Source organism: Monopterus albus, unplaced genomic scaffold (assembly GCF_001952655.1).
Source record: "Monopterus albus unplaced genomic scaffold, M_albus_1.0 scaffold82.1, whole genome shotgun sequence".
NCBI classification, from domain to species: Eukaryota; Metazoa; Chordata; class Actinopteri; order Synbranchiformes; family Synbranchidae; genus Monopterus; species Monopterus albus.
Window position 1 is genome coordinate 9,193 of NW_018127962.1, and position 16,724 is coordinate 25,916.

The 16,724-nt window shown below is 40.1% G+C and overlaps 5 protein-coding genes across 5 annotated transcripts in view; 3 read left to right on the forward strand and 2 right to left on the reverse strand.

The window, feature by feature from the left end:
* Nucleotides 1-1,241: 1,241 nt before the first annotated feature.
* gatad1 (GATA zinc finger domain containing 1) lies at nt 1,242-3,178 on the forward strand. Its single transcript, XM_020606918.1, has 5 exons — nt 1,242-1,686; nt 1,945-2,067; nt 2,165-2,224; nt 2,390-2,573; nt 2,656-3,178. The coding sequence occupies exons 1-5, from the start codon at nt 1,504-1,506 to the stop codon at nt 2,844-2,846; spliced, it is 741 nt and encodes a 246-aa protein (XP_020462574.1). The 5' UTR covers nt 1,242-1,503; the 3' UTR covers nt 2,847-3,178.
* Nucleotides 3,179-6,172: 2,994 nt separating this feature from the next.
* lrrc14b (leucine rich repeat containing 14B) lies at nt 6,173-8,413 on the forward strand. Its single transcript, XM_020606967.1, has 3 exons — nt 6,173-6,448; nt 6,569-7,197; nt 7,735-8,413. The coding sequence occupies exons 1-3, from the start codon at nt 6,173-6,175 to the stop codon at nt 8,411-8,413; spliced, it is 1,584 nt and encodes a 527-aa protein (XP_020462623.1).
* Nucleotides 8,414-9,331: 918 nt separating this feature from the next.
* On the reverse strand, nt 9,332-11,087 carry uqcrb (ubiquinol-cytochrome c reductase binding protein). The gene is made up of 4 exons (XM_020606788.1): nt 10,990-11,087; nt 10,165-10,233; nt 9,817-9,983; nt 9,332-9,535 (listed from the first exon to the last, which is right to left on the reverse strand). The coding sequence occupies exons 1-4, from the start codon at nt 11,006-11,008 to the stop codon at nt 9,458-9,460; spliced, it is 333 nt and encodes a 110-aa protein (XP_020462444.1). The 5' UTR covers nt 11,009-11,087; the 3' UTR covers nt 9,332-9,457.
* Nucleotides 11,088-11,486: 399 nt separating this feature from the next.
* mterf3 (mitochondrial transcription termination factor 3) lies at nt 11,487-15,008 on the reverse strand. Its single transcript, XM_020606787.1, has 9 exons — nt 14,915-15,008; nt 14,852-14,865; nt 13,678-14,030; nt 13,389-13,541; nt 13,073-13,262; nt 12,713-12,860; nt 12,526-12,597; nt 12,215-12,376; nt 11,487-12,121 (listed from the first exon to the last, which is right to left on the reverse strand). The coding sequence occupies exons 3-9, from the start codon at nt 14,021-14,023 to the stop codon at nt 11,927-11,929; spliced, it is 1,266 nt and encodes a 421-aa protein (XP_020462443.1). The 5' UTR covers nt 14,024-14,030; nt 14,852-14,865; nt 14,915-15,008; the 3' UTR covers nt 11,487-11,926.
* A 216-nt stretch (nt 15,009-15,224) lies between these two features.
* The window catches only part of ptdss1b (phosphatidylserine synthase 1b), a 9,376-nt gene continuing 7,876 nt past the window's right edge, over nt 15,225-16,724 (forward strand). Inside the window, exons 1-2 of the mRNA XM_020606838.1 lie at nt 15,225-15,552; nt 15,687-15,778. Coding sequence (XP_020462494.1) covers nt 15,374-15,552; nt 15,687-15,778 — 271 coding nt within the window. The 5' untranslated portion in view covers nt 15,225-15,373. The remainder of the gene's footprint in view (nt 15,553-15,686; nt 15,779-16,724) is intronic.

Genomic DNA, 16,724 nt, shown 5'->3' on the forward strand with positions numbered 1-16,724 from the left:
TTCTCTTCAAAGGTTTTCTAAACTTCAAAACCATTCAAAAGAATGGGGAAATTCTACTTCAGCATACTTTCAGCTAGCAAAACCATTCAGGTGTCAAAGTCTTCAGCATATTAAGGGCGATCTTACAGCAATTCGCATCCACACATGCATTTTCAACAGTTTTCTAGTTATTATTATTCTTCCGTTCTTTTTTTGGCACGTAACTACTTCAGCATACTTTCAGCTAGAAAAGCCATTCAGGTATCAAAATGTTCGGCTTTTTCAGGAGATGCGCGGATGTATACAAGTTTTTTGTAACTTTTATACTTTTTAAAATATTCAGCTTTATTCTGAAAAATTTCCCCATTCATTTGAATGGGGAAATTTTTACTTCCTTATATTTTCAGCCATTTCAGCTATTAAAATGTTGAGCTCTTCAAGGACATTCATTTTTTTTTTCAGAATTTTTCTAAACTTCATACCTCTGAAAATATTTAGCTTTATTTTGAAAGTTTTCCCTGATTCAAATGAATGGGAAAATTCTACTTTAGCATGCCTTCATCTATTTTGGGTCTAAAAATGTTCAGCTTTTCAAGGACATCCATGCTATTAACAATTTTTCAAAACATCACTCTTTTAAAATATTTATTCTGAAAAGTTTGCCCCTTTCTAATGAATCAGGAAATTCTGCTTAAGCATACTTTCAGCTCTTTCGGCTATTAAAATGTTCAAGTCTCCCATGACATTCATGCTTCGACTCAGAATTTTTATACAGTTCCCACTTCTGAAATATTTAGCTTTAATCTGAAAATTTCCCCCCATTCAAATTAATGGGAAAATTGTACTTCAGTATACTTTCAGGTAGATATGCCTTTCTGGTGTCAAAATGTTCAGCATTCTCATGGCAATCCTTCAGCACATTGCATCCACACGCATTTTCTACAGGAAATGCATTTCCCTAGTCTATTTAGCATTTTTGTTATGGTTTACTTATCATGTCATTGCTCCTGCTGCCGTTCTAAAACCACAATCCCTCCGATTTTCATACTAGTCCCGTAGCCTGCCTACCTACAAACAAACCAAATCAAGATGCAGCAAAAAGTATGTGAATATCTTGAGCGAATTAATACTCTAAATAAGCGGTTTAATAAAATAACAAATTCCTTCATCGGGGGCCAATGTTTTTAAAACACCTTCACCATTTCTAAACAGTTCTTCACAAACTAAGTTTGGGGCAGTGCCGATGCTTGACTTTCCACGAACCCCAACCACCGAAGAAGAGCCAATGTCAGGTGATAGCACAGAAGAAGAAGAAGAAGAAGCAATGGCGCTTGTAGCGGTGATGATTTGGATATACAAATTTTAATTTAACGCTATCGTCAGTAGCTAGCTGACTAAAGTCTAACTGTTGTATGGTGCTATGTATTATTGACGATAAACAGTTAGCTGGAGCCGACTGAGCTCGTTGTTGGACTAGTGTTATTCATTTCATCGCACCCCGGCGTCGTTTTCTGACCGTCAACGATGCCTCTGGGCTTGAAACCAAGTTGCGCTGTCTGCAAGACGAACTCTTCGTCGATGTGGAAGAAAGGGAACCAGGGAGAAATCCTCTGTAACAACTGCACAGGAAAGAGCAGCGGTAGCGGCGGAACATCGGGACCCTCTGTGTCCTCCACTACACAGCCCAGCAATGGCGGGGGCAAGCAGGTTGGTTACCCTGTGTACACGTTTCTGTAACACGGCCTGATTGTTGTGGGTACACTCATACTTTGGTGTTTTCAAAGGTAGTATCCACAAAAGTAAAACAAACACCCATACATCTGGGTTAAATGTACGGAGCCAAATGTACACAACGAGCAAACACAAAAAACTGATTAACTACCAGAAACCCAGTGGATATACTGTAATTCACAGTTCACATGGAATGAGAGCATCTAAATAACTGATAACGTGTTTTGTGTTTAGTCAAAGCAGGAGATCCACAGGAGATCTGCAAGGTTGAGAAGCACTAAGTATAAAGCTCCTGCATCTGAGAAGAAAGTGTCAACAAAGGGGAAAGGAAGAAGACACATATTCAAGTTGAAAAATGTAAGTTAAAGATGGATTTTATCAGCAATTTCTTTCATTGCGCATCATTATGAATTTACTGTATGTATTGACCTTTGTGTGTGATCTCTTTCTATAGCCAATCAAAGCACCAGAATCTGTTGCAACAATCATCACTTCAGAATCTTTATTTTATAAGGTATCTTATGTTGGTAAACAAAAATAATCACACATTTCACTTCAGTATCAGAATTGATAATGTTGTCATATACTTTATTTTCTTATCTGTTGTTAGCATTTCTCCATGTAAAACGTGAGAGAAGGAGCCAAACTGTAGTCATTCTCAGTCTGTTTGTACCCACAGGGTGTGTACTACCAGACAGGAGACGTGATCAAAGTAACAGATGAAGAGGACGGGAAGCCATACTATGCTCAGATTCGAGGCTTTGTGCAGGACCAATACTGTGAAAAGAGTGCAGCACTGACCTGGTTAATCCCCACACAGGCCAGCCCAAAGAACCACTTTGACCCCGGCACATACATTGTTGGTGAGCAGTGACAAATGAGAACTTTGTCATTTTTAGGCCTTTTATGTGACAATTTAAGGACTGTTGTTTTTTTTTTTTCCAGGTCCAGAAGAGGATCTGCCCAGAAAGATGGAGTACCTGGAGTTTGTATGTCATGCCCCCTCTGAGTATTTCAAGTCACGGAGCTCTCCATTTCCCACGATCCCCATCCGAACAGAAAAAGGTTACATCTGGACCCACATAGGACCCACACCAGCCCTCACTGTCAAAGAGTCTGTGGGTGGCAGCAGTTAACAGTACTTTGATATGGACCCAATCTGTTGCTTTTGAACAGACATTTGTACATTTACTTAATATAATGAAAACACAAACCGTTCTTACCTACAGCCATTACTTCAGATTAAAGATGAATTGTAATTTGATACATCAGAAACCAGGTGAAACATTGGACTATTTTGTATTTCATTTACAAAAAAAGCTAATTTTCATTGATTTTTTTGTCTCTCATTGTTAAAAAAATTCATTCATTCATTGTGTGGCTGCCTGGGCAGTAAGTCAACATGTCTTTTGTTTGACTCTCTATTTGCCTTTTGTGAATTAAGCTGTAAATAGCCTAATTATGGTAACAATAAAATAATATTACAATGAAAGAGTAATTAACTGTGACATGAGTGTTTTAATTGTCAATGTTGTGAAAGTCCATGAGATGCAGTGGTGCACTGAAGATGTTTTTGTTGTTCCAGCTTCCTGTGATTATCATGGTGCTCTGCAGTGGTGTCTGTGTTCTTGTATGACACTGAAAACAAGTCTCAGATGATGTTTCTGATGTAGGGAAAAAAAAGGTTGTCAGGACATCATTTTCACCTGAATATGGCGTTACAATCATACATAAAGATTTCAGAATTCAGTGAAGCAAGTCATTCAGAACCCTGCAGTAGTGACTAGTGTTCTATCAGTGCTATGCTGGGACATGCGCTAAGAGGTTTCCTGAGCATGTAAATGCACACACGTGATGAACAACTATATTATTTAAACATATTCAAAACTCTACATACTGTAGGTCCAGCAAAACGATTTATACCAATTTAAAGTTAAAGTCAGTGATTTGTTTCTAAAGATATTATCAATATTAGAAAATAGTTGATGAAAATGTGAAAAGACAGAACTGTGTAGTGCTGAATTGTGGAGTTAAATAGTTTTTTGGGGTGGGGCAGAAAGCATGGCTTGATGACACACTGAACACCTTTCAGATAAGACACGGTGGGTGCTGTGCTCCACTATTGAACCCATTTATTTCTATGTGTTGCAGCGTGTGTGTTCCACATACATCCCCCACAAAACCACAACACGCTGCTGTTTTTTGTGTACAATAAACAAAATAGATATGTCATGTAAATTAATGAGGTTGATATGTTGGAAAGTGGCATTTATGACTTTCAGACAAAACAAAAGTTAGCTGTTTCCCCTTGTTTCCGGTCTTTATGCTAAGCAAAATTTCAGGCTTCTGACTGCAGCTTGATATTTAGTGGACATATGTGACAGAGGTAATGTTACTGATCTTCTAATCTAACTCAGAAAGGAAGTCGATAAGCGTATTTCCCAAAATATCTAATGATTCATCTAAATGTTTATTACAAGTAGCAATAAGCTTCTTATTCTTATATGTGCACATATCAGACAGAGTATAACATGGTGCCTGAAGAGGAATCTTTCTTCACACTGTACAGTTTTGATGACTGGGGCAAGGTCACAAAGGAGGTAGCTTGCTTTTTCATTTAATATTTAAATAACTCAAATTTACAGTGCTTTATAAGACACATTGGATACACTCCATGTATGAGGTTCTAGAGGCATCTGTCAAGTGGCCTTATAATGGCCACACATCCCTGAAGATCAAATGTGCTATAAATCCTACCACCTGCCCAGACATGATCCGACATACATATAACATTTTTACTGTGACTCTAGAAATCATAAATATTTTTTAAACAGTGAAAACTGAAAGCACCACTGTGCCAAAACCGGTACTTGTTCCAGCACAGTGGGGCTTAAACTACAGTGACAACTCACTTCTGTGATGATAATGTCCTTATCTCATTGAAACTAGCAGCAGAGAAGGAGCCAAGTGCATCTCAGAGTGTAGGAAGCTCAGTAAGGAGCCTCTACTGTGTGGATGAAACAATAGAATGCAGAAACCACTATCTGGATCTAGTCTGACAGTACAGGCATAAAAACACCCTCTTTACCTATCAGTATATAAGCACTTCATTTTGAACTTGGAAAACACTTGACATCTTTTATCCAGTCATCCTCTCCACATCGCAGACAACACACTCATTCTGCTCTCCAGCACCACACAGTGGTAGCAAGTGAGAACTGCATCTCCGCTGAGCCCCTCAGAGGTCTCTGTGTTTCACTCCCTGAAAAGTAAGACCACATTAGTGGGGAATTACAGGAGCAGAGGAGAGAGAAAGTCCTGCAAGCATACTGCTTCCATGTCTCACCCTCCAGCACACAGTGTCCTCCAGCATTCCCACAGCAAGAGGCCTCGCTCCAGTGTACAAAATGCTGCCTCGCAACTTAGTCACATAGCAGGGAAAGACAGGGAAATATTTTCCAACCTTCAGCCTTCCTGTGGCATCCCCTTGGTCCAGAGACATGAGCACCATCATCACCATCACTACTACCACCCTTCGTGAAGGTATTTTGAACATATGAGATAGCTTGGTAGATTATCACCACAAAGTGTGATAGCTTGGGAGGTCTGCTGCAACTCATCAGGTCACTGCATCACCTCCTTTACACTGTATTAGATGTTTGGTATAATCAGGTTAAGGCACTGTTATCTAATGCAAACAAAGTTGTGTAAGTTTACATTTACTTCCTAGGTCATTCAATATCTGAATGTTGACAGTTTCATCTCAGGTAGATTACAGCTTTAACTATAATGTGATGTAACAGTGCACTGTATTGTGTTATACACTCACCAGCCACTTTATTAGGTACACCTGTACTATTATATGCATTTCAGTGCACCACCTCTGCCTTAACATCTGTGGTTATGAAGCTCAAAATGTTTCAGTTTTTGGTGAAATTGTCATAAATGTATAAATTCAATTCTTATTTACTGAATCATGCACCATGAATAATTTCACAGTTCATTCTTTATGTTACAATCAGGCAAAAACAGTATTTACTCAATATCAGCAAAACATTCAGGGGGCATAGGCCCACATTCATGGTATTTCTGTTCTATTTCTGCTCTCATGTTGTTTTCTTCCATCCTCACAACTCCTGTGGAGTGCAGGCCTCACAGAGAGGTGGTGTGATATAGTGACAGGCTTCCCAGTGGCATTCAAATAAATTGTTCCTGGCAAAAGTTGCAAATAGACCCTGTGCCCAATGAAGGGCGTGAGACAGCTGTTTCCATAAATAACCTCAACCCTCTTACCCACCACGTGATTTGTTGGCCTGTTGCTGCCTAGTCCCAGACAAGTGCACAGCGCCCAGACCAACAGCAACAGAGGATATCAGCAAAACAGAAAAACACAAAGGAGACATAACTCTAACACAGAGCTGTTTGACAGCAGCTCCCACAGAGAAACAACCAGGGATAAAGCATGAAATCGCTGCGTTTCCTTGCTGCTGAGGGCTTCATCAGGACTGGTCCAAGTACTCTGGAGAACCTCAACTGTGTGTCTTTTAATCTCTACCCACTTCTCTTCAAGGCCTGCTACCTCCATGAAGAGGCTGATCTTCTGCATGCTCTGGTCCAGACATGGCCTCTTCCTGAGCTCAGCCTACAAAGACTCCTGGGAAAGACAACCGACTGTCAACTGGACCTCACCTCACGCACCTGCCACATTTGTCTGAAGGCAGTTCTAACAGGCTTAAAGGTAGTTTTGCGTTTAACGTGTGTGCATAATCATATATCTCTCATACTTGTTCTATATTTGCATTTTCCTGTACCATATTTTTCACTTCTCATAGTGTGGCCTAACTCTTGTTTTCTAAAGGATTATGTGCTGTCTCCTCCAAGAACTTATGCCAAGATCCTGCATGTAGTTGACCTGACTGCCCTAAAGGACATTCAGCACCAGGCCTGTCCCTGCCGGTCCACCCTGGGTCGATGGGCACGAACCCAGCTCCTGACTCAAATGTGCTATGAAACTATGGTGGCCATGCATGCCAGTGATGTGTCCCAGTCTGCCCTTGAAACATCTGTCGATGTCCGCCTAAACGGCTTCGTCACAGGCCGCAACTATGAGCTGGTGGCTCAGGCCTTAGTCCTCCGCTGCCACTGTCCACTGAAGCTTCGCTTTGTTAGTTTTCGAGCTGATTCCCTAGCTCTCAAGCAGCTCTTTTATGTTCTTCGACTAGCAGAACCTGAGTCCATCATAAAGCTGGAGGTGGTGCACAATGTTCCACTGGAGGCCGCACATCTGGAAGTGTTGCTGTCCAGGGTGGAATTCCCCAGACTACAGTCTCTGAGCCTGCCGGCTGGAGCGTTGGACTTTAGGAGGCTGGGCTCTGATGATGATGATCTGCTGGCCACCATCGGCAGTCTGCTGTCACGGCTGAGAAGACTGACTGAGCTCTATGTTGGTTTCTCAACTCTCACTGGACACCTACGCAGACTGCTTAGGTGAGTAAATGGGCAGATGGGGAGATAAAAAAAGAGGTGTCCTTGTTTGTTCATTTATATAAACTAATTACACCTTGTGACTTGATGAACACTGCTGAGTGATGGCTCTTATGTCCATCTGACATGCACACTGCAGCAAGAGCTTTACTGTAACTCACAATAATCCCCTTAAATCAGTGTCACAGTATATTGCAGCTTTAAAGCTCTTGTTTAACAATGTTCTTAACACTGCAGATATAATGCCAGTATGAGGACAGACAGCTGCAGGTTGGCCAGAAACCCAGTGGATATACTGTAATTCACAGTTCACATGGAATGAAAGCAGAGCAAAACAACAGCTGTCAGATTAGGCAATGAATTGTTCTGGGGATATAGAAATGTGTCCGTCAGGCAGTGTTTATCAGAGACTGGTCAGCTACCAAGTGGTTTTACCAGATGTGTATGGGTTATTTTACAAATATTAAATTCTCTTGCAAAAGCAGCCATTATTTTTTTGCTACCATAACCAATTTCCATTTACCTGTTCTCTTTACCTAGTCCCCTCAACACTCCACTGCAGTGCCTAGAGTTGGCTAACTGTTGCCTGAACCGCATCGACATGACATACCTGGCCAACAGCCTCCACAGTGAGGCCTTGGTCCGCTTGGACATCAGTGGGCATGACATCTTCAGCACTTTCTCCACATCTTTCCATAAACTGCTCAGCCGATGCTCAGCCACATTAGTTAGCCTGGCACTTGAAGAGTGTAACATAGAGGACGAGCACATGAATGCCTTCATTAATGTTCTATCTGGCTGTCAGTCATTGGAGGAGCTCAAACTCCTGGGAAACCCTCTGACTTCTGTAGCCCTTAAAAGGTTATTCTCCATGTTGTCTGAAGGCTTTCCTAAGCTGAAGTACATAGAGGTACCAGTCCCCCGTGAGTGTTACTCTGAGGATGTCACTTATCCTCTTGAAGATTCAGTCCTACTGCATTACAACAAGGAGTTGTTTCAAGAAGTCAGGGGCCACCTGATGGGCATCCTGGAAGGAGCTGGCAGGGGGAATGTGGAGGTGTGCACCCCCCTCATGGGGGCCTACGATCCAGACATTAATGAAACCAGCAACGAGCTCGGGGTGTCAATGTTGAAATCTTTTAACAGTGTCATTGAGAACTTTATAGGTACCATAACTGATGTGGACAACAGGAGATCATGGGTTCAGAAAGAGAATTAATGAGGTCTCCAGTGGAAGGATAAAGTAAATGAATGGAAAGAAATGTCATGAATTCAAGGCTGTGTACATAGATCTAGACATTGTGAAGTAGATCTGACTCATCAGACCTTACCGAGATGTTCATGCTTTGCTGACTGAGTGACCCCTGCAGTCCCTTGCTTTGTTCACTGCTTTGAAGCCATGCTCCATTTAATTTAGCTATAATGCGAGTACAGTACAGACTCATCATTGGTCTATGCTTTACTGAAGGCCATTACTGTGGAAGTCGATCGAGTGAACTAGATTAATTTGATTATAGCTCACCTTCATTATACAGGAATTTCATATCCAACTACATATCTCAGCAGAAGATGATTATTTTCCTCCCAATACTGCCTACTAAGTCAAACAGGTGAGCAGTGCAAAATAATTTAACTACTGCGGTAGTTATGGTAGATACCTGAAGTTTGCTTTAGATATTTTGTTAGATGTATCTAGTGTATATTTATAAATATACACTATTTGGGGTGGCTGTGGCTTACGAGCTAGGGCAAGTCGTCTTCTGACCAGCAAGTTGGTGGTTTGACTCCCGGTATCCCCGCATGCCTAAGTGTCCCTGAGCAAGACACTGAACTCCGAATTGCTCCCGGTGGCTTGACTAGCGCTGTTGTTTGGCAGCCTTGTCGTCATCGGTGTGTTAATGGTGTATGATCTCCCTGTAAAGCGCTTTGGCCAGTGCAACACACTGTGAAAATGCGCTATATAAATACAGTCCATTTACCATATATTCCTACTTAAATGTTGCAAATAACTGGATTTGAGAAGGTAAACAGTACAAACATGCAACGTGGGGCAGACCCTATTTTAAAGAGGTGTACAAATGTTAGTTTCATTATGTCAAATAGCCTACTATCCCTAACCTAAAAAGTGACACTTGCACATCTTCCAAAATGTACATTTTAATGAGCACTCATGTATAGGTTACATTTCATTTTAAATATTACACCAGGGGACCACCATGCACTGACTTGAAGACGAGAATTAACAGCACGGATCAGGAACAACTTATTTCTTCATCCACTCCTGTCTTTCTTCCCTCTCACGGATCACCTCATCTAAATATGGTTTCAGGTAGCGGATATCCTAAAGGAAAAAGATGATGGAAAGTATATAAGATGTTGATAGCTTAAATCATAATTACAGCTTAAATTAATCAAGATGTGACCTGAGACTTCTAGTGAGTTGAGATGGAGACACTGTTATTGCTACATACGTTAGTTCAAATAAGTAAAATGAGCTAATTATCCATGTCCTATTTAAAACTACACATCGGTACATGGGGAAACAATGCAGTATAATATGCCCTTATATTAACCCCCACATCCACTCTCAGCAAAAACGTATTTCAGATTTCTTTAGTCTACCTCTTCATATTTTGTCCACTGGTCTTTAGGGAGGATCTGATGCTTCATGGAGAGATCCATGGCTCTTTTGAGCCTGAATACTCTGTCATTGTACACATTCTCTGGAAGCCTCTTCACAGCCTCTTTCACATCTGCATCTTCGTAGAGTGTGTCATCACGCACTAAACCTAACACAGCAAAAACACAATGCTGAAGATGCCAGGTGGTAGATATCCCAGACAATGATGTCTTCTCCCTTCATTTTAATTTTCATTGACGGTCTTTTCATGCAGTTGTCTAAGAGCTGGTAGAATTATTGGGTTGTAAACTCAAAAATATTCTGGCCAAATCATTATTCTTTGACCTTACCAAGCTTGTTGAAGCCACACAAGTTGTAATACCATTTTTGGAATCCAACCAGGAGCCTGCCTGTCGCTGCTGTGAACACAAGGAGGACACACACCACACAGACAGGATCAGTCAGGAAGCACAAACTTAAAGAAGAGCACATTTAAAAGTTAGCAGCAGATGTGTGAAAAAATCAGTATAGTTCCAAAAAGGATTTAATATTACTACTACTTTATATCAAATGTATTTTTCCTGTCCATTAACCTTGCAGATGATCTGTGTCTTTGCAGTGTTGGTAACTAAGTGGATACTTTATACTTCTAATCCACAAAAATACCACAGTAATACTGTACTACTTTAGGTAGCAAACAGCAGACAACCTGTCCATCATATTGCTAACAACTTTAGATATATTGGAATGACAGATGAAACAACACTATGCTAGTTCTGATGGTAAGGAGCTAACATTAGTTGATATCAAAGTATAGCTATTAGCATAACATAAAACGCTATATGTACTCGATTACAGCTATTAAACCACACACAACGAAACTTTTATCACTAAGCGGACAGCAGAACGTGTCTGGTTATAACAAAAATATATACTTTTACTTTGCATTTGTAAGTGCTATGCTAACGTTAGCTAATAAGCACTCTTAGCATCAGTTAGCACGGGGACACTCTAAAGGACACAGGTCAAATGCGTCAAAAGACGTGTTCAGTCGGAAAAATTGACATGACACAATATCATTTGTTACAGTATAATGTGTCACACCGTATTATTATAACATTATATTTGGTTAGTTGTATTAAAGTTGTAAATATAAAGCAGCGATATTCACTTACCTGGTGCCTTCGACGCCATATTTACCACTGTCAACGACCGCGGTGTGTTATGGGTAACTTTACATTAGCTTTGGAAAATTTCGGGAGCAAGTCGATCTTTGGATGGGACCTCACAGTTCCCCCACTTGAACATTGCTGAAAATCTGTGAGCATCCTAAATATTATATGCTCAGTAAAGTAATCTGTAAATAATAATAAAACATAATCAAAAAATAGTTGCAACCTCTGATATTCATCAATGGGGAGTGTAAATACTCTCAGAATCAGATATAAAGCCATTTGTATCATACAGTATTTGCTACGCGAGTTTGAGCAAAAAAAAAAAAAAATCGCCAAAAATGCCCCATGTATCAAAAGTGATACAAAAAAATAAAAATAAACAACATACCATGGCACATTTATTCTTATATGCCTGGACTGTCTATTCATAAATGGCAAATAAAAATCTTGACTCTTGAATTTTCTTTTGGATTTTGTTAAAAGGTTTAATAAACATCTCAGTTCCAAAAAATTAGAATGCTCTGGCTATTTTTTGATGTGTCAGGCTTTACAGGGTTAAGTAGTAGTAGTCTTAATAGGGTGTCTAAACTTTTGGACTTCAGTTTTTTTTTTTTTTTTAGTTCAGGAAATGAAACATAAACAAAACAAAATCAAAAAGAAGTAAATTAACATTTGAAGAAAGGCAAATTTTTTATGCCTATTTCGCAGGGGTGATACTCACTTTAAAAATCAACAGACAGTATTTCAGGCCGAAAATATCCATTGTTAACCTCCATTTTATATCACATTTACAAAAAACACCTTTATTTCAAAATCAAGTGATGCTCTAACTGTTTTAAAGACTTCCATGTCTGCATGTATCTGACTTGATGATATGTATTCAGTGTAAATGACCACTTGTTTTCTGAAGGCCCTTTTAATGTCCCCTCATGAAGACTCAGAGTGTCTTTTGGAACAAATAAAAATCTTCCACTGTGGCAAGAGCCACCTGAGTACAAAAAGTCTCATCTGGTAAGGACACCAGGCGGTCCAGGGAGATGTAGTTCGGCAGGGTTGAGTCATACTGTGCCTTTCCAAGGTACTCAAGGAATAGGTGGCGCTCTCTGACACGCAAGTACTTGGTATTCAGGACCTATGGGATAAAATTGACTCAAATAAAAATGCTGAATACAGATATAACGTAAATACACTTCATTCAGGCTTATGGTAAACTGGTAAAATGTACCTGTGGGAACTTGGCAATCAGGTGGTGTGGCACCTTCATGGTGTTGTGAATGAAGTCAAATATTTGGGTTAGCTTCCTTTTATTAGCAGTCAGCACCTTAGGGACGGCGATAACTATGTGTTGGATCTCATTTTTCTTGAAGCCAAACTCTATTTCACATACCTAAGTGGATCGCATTTGCCCACACACACACACACACACACACACACACACACACACACACACACACACACACACAGGATAAAAATATTAAGTATCCCAAGGGGTCACACAAACAATAGATGCTAATGAGTTCTTTTGTCAATCAATACCTTCAGATTTTCTTTAACAGGCTCCAAACTGCCACACAGAAGTCTGGGTAGTCGGGCTACAATGTTCCGAGTCTGGAAATAAAAACAGCTATTATTTTTTTGTTCTTCTTTCTGTCATTAAATTCACTATTTATTTTTATGCATAAATTACAAGACATTGTGATAATACTCAAAGAAATATGCTTACATGGGAAACACTGATGCTGAGCTGCTTCTGATAGAAACCTAGTCTGTTGTCCAACCTCTTCACATTGAAGTTAAGCAGATACGGAGCTCTGGAAACCATGGACGCAACAGTCTCAGAACTGAACTTCTTTGACTTGAGATAGTTCACCCTTTGCAAACAACAAAAAGAGAACATTATGACAGTCTAATGGCAGGTGCCACTGCAAAGAATGAAAATGACTTGTCACTACTATAGTATACAGTAAACACCAGAAAGTTTCATGCATGTGGTGACCTATCTCATTACACTGGTTTCACTTAAAGACATTTGGTGAAAATGAAGGCATCTGGTGTTTCTGTTTCAGAGATCTTATCATGTCACCTGGCATGCAGGTTGTCCAAATTCTCAGTGAGAATAAAAGGGTTGTGCGTAATTATATAGCCAAAGTGAGAGTCCTCCACCCCAATCTCTTTAAGAAACAGCAGCCTTGGGGCCACATCTGTGTTGAAGTCGAGCCTCAGTAACATGGAGCCCACATTAGGCCTTTGTTCCAGCTTCCACAGGTTAACACCTGCAATGATGAGGAAAGGTTGGATGAGCAGAAAAAAAGAGACAATTCTAAGACCACTTATGGTTCTAAATTGTTAAATTAAATATGATTAAAATGCTCTCTCTTATTTCGCTAGAATTGGATTACCTAGCTGTACCAACTTGCTCAGCATCTCAGACTTGTCAACGTAGTCTCTGAGAGAGATGGAGGCTGGAGGCATGGCTGTAGGAACACATATACTGACTGCCTCTTTATCACTAATCTCCTCTAATGCTGAAAATTCAGCAACAGCATCCAGATCTGATAAATGAAAAAAAAATAGACAAGATACCATGTTCAATTCTCTACCACAAAAACAATAAAATTCAAATCAAATTATGAATGGTTAGGCTGAATGAATACATCCCTATGGTCTACAACAAGCCAGGAAACCTACCTAATGACACCTGACTTTCAGTCACTGGAACAGCTTCTCTAATGGGCAACAGGGTGTTCTTGGATGCCACAACACCAGTTTTTGACAACTGCTCTCTGTACTTGTCTTGCTTAGTATCGGCTGCCAGATGTTTTGTAGCTATGTCACTGTAACAGAACATCTGATGTTTCCACTTCTGTCTTGCCCAACTTGTTGTGTAATTCCCCCTGATGAATGAGGATGCATTTAGAATTTTGACTGTATCGCAATGCCAAACTTGAGTGGAATGCTGCCAGGTAACGACCACTGTCTTGGAGCAAAGAAGACTTCTGCATCTCAGACATAGCTGTGCACAGGATAGAGCCATGGCAACTCTGCAGAAAATATGAACAAGGCATGTTTGAGTGGCATGCTATTCAATACAGAAATTAAGTTATGCTTATCTCTAGGCAAGGATGTTCTACTGTCAACATCCAAGAGCTTTTACAGGACAACATAATAACCCCATACAACAACAAAAAATAAGCTAAACAAATCTAAGTACCTTAAACATATAGCTATTATGTACACGTAAGAGTCAGACATCTCACCACATACAGGTCAGATTTTTATGATATACTGCGTTACTGGTAGTGCGAGACTACAAAGAAGAGTAGTGCGTGTACAGTATGCAGTCTGCATAGGCTTATCTATGACAATTAAAGTTAACATATTTACGACTTTCTGTACAGCTGTATAGGTTTATATGTGTACTTTTGTAACTTCATTGTGTTTTTCTGGTGAGACAAGTTCAAAGACAAATTTTCTCGCCATGAGACGTAACGATTTACTAATTCTGATTATGCACATTCTGTTATCTGCCGTGTATTTACACCAGTATTTCATAGGAATTGCTTTAGTCCCCTGACGTTAAAACAATTGCTTGGTGTGACGTGTAAAGCTTAAACTTACCCACCAGTATTATCCTTATCTACAAGATGTAGGGATTTAGAATGATTTACTTTTTCTTAAATTTTTCCATAATGAAGAAAATGTATAAAAGACATTTGTGACTCTTACAATAAGCTAGCTAGCTATAGCAAAACCTAACGTGAGTTACATCCTAGAAAGCTAGCGATATAACAAGAATGTGTACGCCATGAAATACCTCAAATGAAATAAAGCCAAAACATTATTTTAGAGAGTTAACGCTAACCTTTAACCCACAATGTTGGACCCCAAAACACAGATCCTCAGTACACCTCCATCCCCCCACAATGTTGGACCCCAAAACACAGACCCTCAATACAACTCCATCCTCAGATGTCGCACAACGTCAACTGTTTTCACGTGCACAGTACCGGAAAAACTGAACGGAAATAGGAATGTATTACAACGACATATTTGTGGGTATAGCTAAATGCAGTTAATATACTCATAAATAAGAATATATATATATACTGTCAAATTTAATTGAATACGAGGGCTACAGTTACTTGCAAAATTAAATAATTTGTTGTACTTGTGTTTCTATTTGTATTTTGGTGACTACTACCGCGCATTTACAAGTATTATACACCCTTCCCCCTCCCCTGTTTTTTGTTCTGTGGTTCAGTCCATCATTTGGGTTGTGGCTTGTGGAGCTGTAGTCGTGTCTTTGCGTTTGTTTTCACAACCTCTATTTTTAGCCATTTAAGCCCACATTGGTATAATTCAGAAAGTAACACACACTAGAAGCATGGCAGCCGCTGTCACCCCCCGAACACCGCGGAAGGATGATAGCAACCATAGGTTACATTTCCGAATGATAAACGAGCAACAAGTGGAAGATATCTGCATTGACTTTTTCTACAAGCCACACACTATCACACTGCTGACGGCTACTGTGCTCAGTCTCATGTACTTTGCATTTACCAGGTAAATAACAGTGTGAAGCTAAGTGCTGTATTATACCCGTTAAATGAGTATGAAACCATTCCTGGCCCACACTTTAACTGCCTATAACTGAATGTAAAGCGGGAGCATAAGATAATCTTGTGATATTGTTAAAGGGATGATAAGCAATCAGACGACAACCTCCGAGTTGGTTTATTAGTGGTTGTTTCCTTCTTCCTGGTCATCAGTGTCCTGGCCTTTCCTAATGGTAAGCATAGTAACTAAGCCTATACTGGCTCCATCATTAAATGGTGATTAAGCTCCAGCCCATATTTTATGTATTTCTTAGTTTAGTTCTGAAACAATCATTAAATTGACATGAACATTTTGATTATAATAGTTTGTCATTTTTTCAATCACAGCGCCATATTTTCTCAGCTTCCACCAGTACTAGGTTTTGCTGGTTTTCTTTATCTTGCGTAATAGTAAATTGAATATTCTGGGGGTTTGGACTTTTAGTTGAAGGAATCGGACAAATTGAAGATGTTATCATGGGCTTTAGGAAATTGTGAGAGGCATTTGTCACCATTTAATGGCACTCTAAAGGCCAAAAGATTATTCACTTTATCAAGAGATTATGCAGCAGATTATAAAAGTTATTATTACTTGCAGTGTTGATTCAGGTATGCACTGGTCATATTGAAGTCAAAATGCCAGTCTAAATATCCTTATGCAGTCTGAAAGTTGATTCTTTTCTTCTGAAACAGTAGTTTGACAAAAGAGTATTTCCAGAGCTTTCAACTATATCTCATGGTTCTATTTCGTATGGGCTTCGTCCAAGCTTCTATAAGTATAGGTGTAGCCCTCTAAGAGCTGTCGCTATTGGGTTTATCCCTCGCGCATGCGCAGTCCTGAAGAGATTCTTTCGCGCCCTGTACCCTGCACTGGGCTGTCCTCAGTTAGGTCCGCAGCAGCAGTATAACTGCCACTGTGACCTAAGCTCGCCTCCTTCTTTTTCTTCAACAGTTCTAAAGAGCATTCTCATAAGAGAACAACTATGGCCTAACCATGACATGTCTGCCCCTCAGCACCAGTGCAAAGTGTTTCACCACCTTCAGCACTGTGGCTAGTTCCAGGCAGTTGATGTGGAGAGACAGGGTGTGATCCCACTGTCCTCCCACAGCCTGTGACAGACCCGGGCGCGTGCTGCGGCC

Bases quoted from the DNA above. Each gene is read 5' to 3' on its own strand.
- gatad1 (XM_020606918.1), top strand. From the start codon at position 1,504: ATGCCTCTGGGCTTGAAACCAAGTTGCGCTGTCTGCAAGACGAACTCT. The intron at 2,068-2,164 runs GTAAGTTAAAGA...CTCTTTCTATAG, and splicing joins ACATATTCAAGTTGAAAAAT to CCAATCAAAGCACCAGAATC. The intron at 2,225-2,389 runs GTATCTTATGTT...TTGTACCCACAG, and splicing joins CAGAATCTTTATTTTATAAG to GGTGTGTACTACCAGACAGG.
- lrrc14b (XM_020606967.1), top strand. From the start codon at position 6,173: ATGAAATCGCTGCGTTTCCTTGCTGCTGAGGGCTTCATCAGGACTGGT. The intron at 6,449-6,568 runs GTAGTTTTGCGT...TGTTTTCTAAAG, and splicing joins CAGTTCTAACAGGCTTAAAG to GATTATGTGCTGTCTCCTCC. The intron at 7,198-7,734 runs GTGAGTAAATGG...CTCTTTACCTAG, and splicing joins CACCTACGCAGACTGCTTAG to TCCCCTCAACACTCCACTGC.
- uqcrb (XM_020606788.1), bottom strand. The intron at 9,984-10,164 runs GTAAGGTCAAAG...TTGCTGTGTTAG, and splicing joins GTGTGGCTTCAACAAGCTTG to GTTTAGTGCGTGATGACACA. The intron at 9,536-9,816 runs GTAGACTAAAGA...TTTTTCCTTTAG, and splicing joins AGTGGACAAAATATGAAGAG to GATATCCGCTACCTGAAACC.
- mterf3 (XM_020606787.1), bottom strand. From the start codon at position 14,023: ATGGCTCTATCCTGTGCACAGCTATGTCTGAGATGCAGAAGTCTTCTT. The intron at 12,598-12,712 runs GTAAGCATATTT...TTTTATTTCCAG, and splicing joins TCAGCATCAGTGTTTCCCAT to ACTCGGAACATTGTAGCCCG. The intron at 12,122-12,214 runs GTACATTTTACC...TTTATCCCATAG, and splicing joins TGATTGCCAAGTTCCCACAG to GTCCTGAATACCAAGTACTT.